General features: G+C 36.1%; 1 protein-coding gene across 1 annotated transcript; it reads left to right on the forward strand.

Moving 5' to 3' along the window:
* Nucleotides 1-942, forward strand: LOC109335450 (uncharacterized mitochondrial protein AtMg00860-like). The gene is made up of 3 exons (XM_019571582.1): nt 1-64; nt 200-447; nt 763-942. Exons 1-3 carry the CDS (start codon nt 1-3, stop codon nt 940-942), a joined length of 492 nt encoding a protein of 163 aa, XP_019427127.1.

A 6,373-nucleotide genomic window follows, 5' to 3' on the forward strand; every position in this document is an offset into this window, starting at 1 on the left:
ATGGTAACTCTTTTCCATGACATGATGCACAAGGAGATAGAGATCTACATGGATGATATTATCTGTAAATCCAAAACATAAGGAAAACGTATAAACAACTTGAGGCGTTTGTTTGGGAGACTGCAGAAATATCATCTTAAGTTGTATCCAACCAAGTGTATCTTTGGAGTGAAATCAGGTTGAGTATTGGGTTTCATAGTCAGCCAGAAGGGCATCGAGGTGGATCTAGAAAAGGTGATAGCCATAATCGAAATGCCAGCACCTCGAATAGAAAAGGAAGTCAGAGGATTCTTGGGAAGATTGAATTACATCTCGAGGTTCATCTCCCAATTGACGGCCACATGTGAACCTATATTCAAGCTCATAAGGAAGAATCACGCGGTGAAGTGGGATGATGACTATCAGTCAACATTTGAAAAGATAAAGCAGTACTTGACAGAACCTCTGGTATTGATGCCTCTAGTTCTAGGGTGACCCTTGATTCTATACCTTACTGTACTCAATGAATCAATAGGTTGTGTCTTGGGGCAACATGATGAGGGTGGAAGAAAAGAGCAAACCATATACTACCTGAGCGAGAAACTCACAGCTTGCGAGATAAAATACTCCTAGTTAGAACGGACTTGTTGCGCGTTAGTTTGGGCCTCTCGCCGGCTAAGATAGTACATGTTGAGTCACACCACTTGGTTGGTATCAAAAATGGATCCTATCGAGTATATTTTCGAAAATCCCATACTGACAGTATGTATTGCTAAATGGCAGGTGTTGTTATTTGAGTATGATATCGCCTATGTGACACAAAAAGCAATAAAAAGGAGTGTTATTGCTGACTACTTGGCCAACCAACCCTTAGATAAATTGGGGCATTTGAGGTATGATTTTCCAGATGAAAATATCATGGTCATATCGATGAATCGAGAGAAGGAGAAAAATGGACCTTAATCTTTGATGGGGCCTCCAATGCATTTGGACATGGAGTAGGTGTTGTCTTGGTGTCTCCAACTGGGAAGTTCCTTCCTTTTATTGCTAGACTATGTTTCGATTGGACATGGAGTAAGAATGGACGAAGCATGCCTTTTGGGACTAAAGGCTGCTATTCACTCAAAAGCCAAGATCCTAGAAGTATTTGGGGATTCTACTATAGTAATCCATCAGATAAAATGAGACTACATCCCGAAGTTGGATAACCAGTTCGACCAAGTAGATTTCTATCACATCCCTAGAGAAGATAATAGGTTGGTTGAAACATCGGCAACCTTGTCTTCAATGTACCATGTTGGTGGAGATAACTTACTACTTTTTCAGATAAAAGACAATATTGAACCCGCTTATTGTACCATAGTCGAAGAAGAACCTGATGGCCAACCATGGTATCACGACATAAGAGAGTACTTAAGAAATCAAGCTTATCTACCCAATGTCTCAGAAAACGATAAAAGAGCACTCATAAGACTAGCCACAAGCTTTTTTTTGAGCGAGGATTTCGTTTACAAAAGGAATCATAATATGGCACTTCTTCGATGTCTAGAAGCCAAAGAAGCTCCAAAATGGTGGAAGAAGTGCATGAGGGAACTTTTGGAACCTATGCAAATGGACATGCTATGGCCAAGAAAATCATGAGAGCGGCTTATTTCTGGTTGACAATGGAGACCGACTACTACAACCATGTGAAGAAATGCCACAAATGCCAGATATTTGATGATAACATCAACACACCTCCGAATCCCTTGAATGTCTTAAACGTTACCTTGGCCATTTTCTATGTTGGGAATGGATATCATTGGACCCATAGAACTGAAAGCCTCTAATGGACATCGATTTATCCTAGTCGCTATAGATTACTTCACCAAGTGGGTGAAGGCAAACTCTTATGCTAGTGTGACCCGAAAGGTAGTCCTCAGGTTCATAAAAATGGATTTGGTATGTCGATATAGGTTACCAGATCATATCATCACTGATAATGCGACCAACCTGGACAACAAGATGATGATCGAGATGTGTGAAAAATTCAAAATAAAACATCACACATCCTCACTATATAGATAAAAAATGAATGGAATCGCAGAAGCAGCCAATAAGAACATCAAAAAGATAGTTCACAAGATGGTTGTGACTTACACGGACTGGCACGAAATTCTATCATTCACCCTACGTGGTTATCATACTTCAATCCGCACTTCTGCGGGGGCTACTCCATACTCCCTAGTTTATGGCATGGAGGTTGTTCTTCCACTTGAAGTAGAGATCCCACCCTAAGGGTCTTAGCAGAGGTAAGTCTGAAGGAGTCTGAATGGGTTCAAGCTAGATAATATCAATTGAATATGATACATGGTCGAAGGCTAGCTGCAATTTTTCATGGACCGTTGTATCAGAAGAGAATGATGAAAGGATTATGCGAAGAAGGTTTAGCCACGCTAGTTCAGGGAAGGAGATTTGATGCTAAAGAAGATCTTGCCAATCCAGAGGGACACCCGAGGAAAGTAGGCTCCAAATTATTAGGGACCATATGTAGTCAAGAAAGCTTTTTCTGGTGGAGCCCTAATCCCAACAGACATGGGTGGGGAAGATCTGCATCTCACCATAAATTTAGATGAAATGAAGAAGTATTATGCCTATAGGGTACTTCCAAAAAGAAAAAAGGAAAAAAAAACAAACAAAACATTTCATGCATCGATCATAGTATTTTTATTTACCATTTTGCACGAGGGAGAATGATGTAAATAAAACTCATATGGTGTAGACCTCGGACAGGTCACCTTGATGACACAAGGCGTTCTTGATATTCCAATACACTAAGAAGATATCCCTAGTCACCCCTTTGAGCCAAGACGATATGAAAGAAGTTCATTCCACAAAGAAACACCTTTAAGAATACTGTGAACCTGGGGAAAGAGTAGTTTTCCAATAAACCTTCATAGAGTCCAAAAGAAAGGATGATACTACAAAGATAAAAGCCTGCTAGGAATTTCAATAAACTCTTAGGAAAATGTTAGGGGACATATAAACAAAAACTCAAAAGATAAATTCTTTACTTCCCGAAGACAGTAAAGATAAGCATCCTACCCAAAGTTAGACTCTATAGAAGGATTAGAAATAGGATTATGGAGATTATGGAGAAAGATGGGATGGGAAATACATTATTTGAGTCATATATCTATTCTTTCTCAACTACTAGCCAAGCCACGTTACAAACTCTAAAAGTCCTTGTTAAGAGTCGAATGTCTGAGGTACACACTAGGGTACAAAATAAACTGACTTCAAATAAGTTTGTGCGTATCTTTTTCAAAACTTCTGCATATTGCGATCCTCACATAAATAAATAATAATAATAAATAATTGCAAGAGCTCGTTAAGTGGAAAACCCAAAAGGGCGACTTAAGCAAAAATTAGGGACACAAAAAGAAAAGGAAGTGTCCCTCAAAACATGATATATAACGACTCAGAAATCTAAACATCGCTAGAAACTGGGGTAGAATTTTGGTTGGTTTAAGAAAATATACCAAGTACCACAATCTTCTTGGAAGAAGTCAACGTCAGAGTTAGAAACTGGGGCAAATTGTGAATGGTTTGAAAAATCCACCAAGTAGCATCAATCTTCTTCAGAGGAATTAGTAGTAAGACTAGAAACTGGGGCAGATTTTTTTTGAAAAATATTTACCCAAGCTGGGGAAATTTCGAAATTAGTTGTAAGGTTTGGGTTAGGATCTTGGCTTAAGACAAGCTTGTATGACTTTCATTTTCGGAAAGCTAAAGGAAAACGAATAAATTTGGTTTTTTTTATATATCTCTGTGTCTTTTAGTATGCAAATCATTTCCCAATAAACAAAAAATATACTTTACAAAGAGATTGATCAAAGTTGTTTAGTCCATCCTGATGCATTGTACCAGAAAGGGCGTGAAAGGGGACACAAACACGAACCTCGACAAAAGCAAAACCCATATCTCTTACCAAGTTTCAGCATGTATAATGTTAAGGGGTATTGTGGAAGCATCACAAGGCCTTCCAATAAACATAAACAAGCATGCATAACCATATCATCCAAAGCATAATCATATCTATACACAAACACCGACATAAGCCTCATGCTTCACAAACCAACCATCATATATAACCATTTTACAGAAAACATTACAGTCGTGCATCCAAATTGTGCATTTTTGACATCTTAGTTGCTTAGGAAATCACCCTAGGACCACCTACTCAGTTATCTAGCATCACAAAAAACAATTGTTTTGGCAGCACGATTGCCTTAGCAAATCCCTGAATAGTTTTGACAGCATGGATGCCTCAGCAAATCCCTGAATCGCTTTGACAGCATGGGTGCCTGAGCAAATCCCTGAATCATGACAAGCGTAGGAATTGCCTTAACAAATCCCTTAGTCCACCAATAGAGCATCGATCTGCTTCATCAAATCTTCTCAAGGACTTTTTCTGAGCGTTCACAAAATAGCGTTCATTTATTTACTTGTTAATCACTATGATACCTCTCAAACTTCAGTTGGCTTGATATCAGGTATGCAACAAGTAAAGAGAGGCAATTGTGAATACCTACTTTTTGTCCGACCCAGAAAAATCCCAAAGCTATTAAATAAATCGAATTATAAAAAAATGGTTAATTAAAGTAAACATATTAAAGTTCCTATATCTAATTAATTAGGTTAACAAAAAATTCAGAGATAATTAAATTGATCAGATTAAGGTTCCTACATCTATATGATAAGGTTAACAAAAGTTAAAGATAAAATAACTTATTTTCCAAAAAATAAGTTTGTAAAAAGATAATAAAAATGGGCCTGGAAACCTATACAATTTTTTCCGTCAAAAGATTTTAAACAAAAACATTTGGGCTTCTATAAGCCCTGAATTAAATTAAAATGGACCCCAAAATGCCTATCTTCATTTTTCTGAAAAAAGGGAATAAAAATAATCTTTTATTATTTTATGTTTATTTTTTCGAATTTTATAAATAAAAAATAATTAAAAAGATTTTATTATTAATCTTTATAATTAAATCCGAATTTATGAAATAAATAACATAAGTGACATATTCTAAATATCCTTTTTAAATTCCAAATAAAAAATAATAATTTTTCATATTTTATTTTTCAAAAAATATAATTTTAAAAATTAAAACATATTTAGATATCATTATTCATGTTTTTTTTCCAGAATTTATATAATATAAAAAGTAATTAAAATATATTTAATTAGGTTTTAAATTAGATTTTCAAAAATAAAAAAAAAATAAAAAACCACCAAGTCAAATCAGACTTGGTGGGTGGTTTAGATCCCACAAAAGTGAGGGTAATGGGCTAACAAAATTATTTTTCAGTTAACAAAATTTTAGAGGATTAGGTTAGATAATTTTTGTTATAAATAGGTGGGCTTGTGAAGGATTAAGGGGGTTCCAAAAACAAATACTGCTGAGAAATTGTTTTGCGAAAGTGAGAGAGAAGAAAAGCAAAAAAAAAAAGTAGGAGAGAGAAAAACCAATAAGAGAATCGTGTGATCCAGTGCATGTGAGAGCAGGATAATCCGCGTACACCCATCCCAAGCACCGTTTGACCAGTCTTCATCATAGGAGCCATCGTTGACCACCATAATAACCAATCATCTCATGACACGCAAGCAGTGCACGCTAACACACGTATGCGCGTGCACACTGGACAAAACATCATTGCCCAGTGTATTATCCTGCACAGACACGCCCATTTTTCCGTTGTGCATCCTCATCTTCTGTCCAGTGGACTTGCGACACGCAAGCGGGTCTACGTGAAACGTGTGCTCACGTCCTTAGCCAATCATAGCCTCATTGGGAGTATTTCCTTGTAGGCGGTTGCATCACAATCATAGTGAGCCTGCATATCCAATGCCTAGGAAACGCCCACATCACATCGAACATTCTTAGGTCATCTTCCACCAATAATTGAGCGACACGTGTACGGGTGCACTTATCCCTTCCGCGTTGGATCAAAACCCATCCAAGTTTAAATTTTTTCAATATTTTTATTGTAAAGGCAATCTAATTCCTTTTTTGAGGTAACAATAATTAAATTTCACCAATAAAAAATTATGTTATATTTTTTTGTGACAACAAGAAAAATACTGAATAATTTTTAATAAAAAAATAAAAAATAATTTTATTTATGGATAATAATTTTTAACAAAGATGAAGAGAAAGTCGACCTAGAGGCCTCTTTATTCTCAAATGATCTTCAAAAGGTCGTGCTATGCTACTTCTTTTCAATCGATTAATCTCAAAATTGATTAAATTTTATTTTCTTAAATAAATAAATGACAAAAAAGTAATCAAATAAATTTTTTTTGCCACCAATGAGTAAACATGCAAAATAAACATTTTTTACTAGAAAT

Source organism: Lupinus angustifolius, chromosome LG20 (assembly GCF_001865875.1).
Source record: "Lupinus angustifolius cultivar Tanjil chromosome LG20, LupAngTanjil_v1.0, whole genome shotgun sequence".
In the NCBI taxonomy this organism is placed as follows: Eukaryota; Viridiplantae; Streptophyta; class Magnoliopsida; order Fabales; family Fabaceae; genus Lupinus; species Lupinus angustifolius.

What these genes read in the sequence shown, in the direction of transcription:
- LOC109335450 (XM_019571582.1), top strand. Translation starts at nt 1, where the DNA reads ATGGTAACTCTTTTCCATGACATGATGCACAAGGAGATAGAGATCTAC. An exon ending in CTACATGGATGATATTATCT is followed by an intron (nt 65 to 199) that starts GTAAATCCAAAA and finishes TGGGTTTCATAG; the next exon opens with TCAGCCAGAAGGGCATCGAG. An exon ending in AGTACTTGACAGAACCTCTG is followed by an intron (nt 448 to 762) that starts GTATTGATGCCT and finishes GCTAAATGGCAG; the next exon opens with GTGTTGTTATTTGAGTATGA.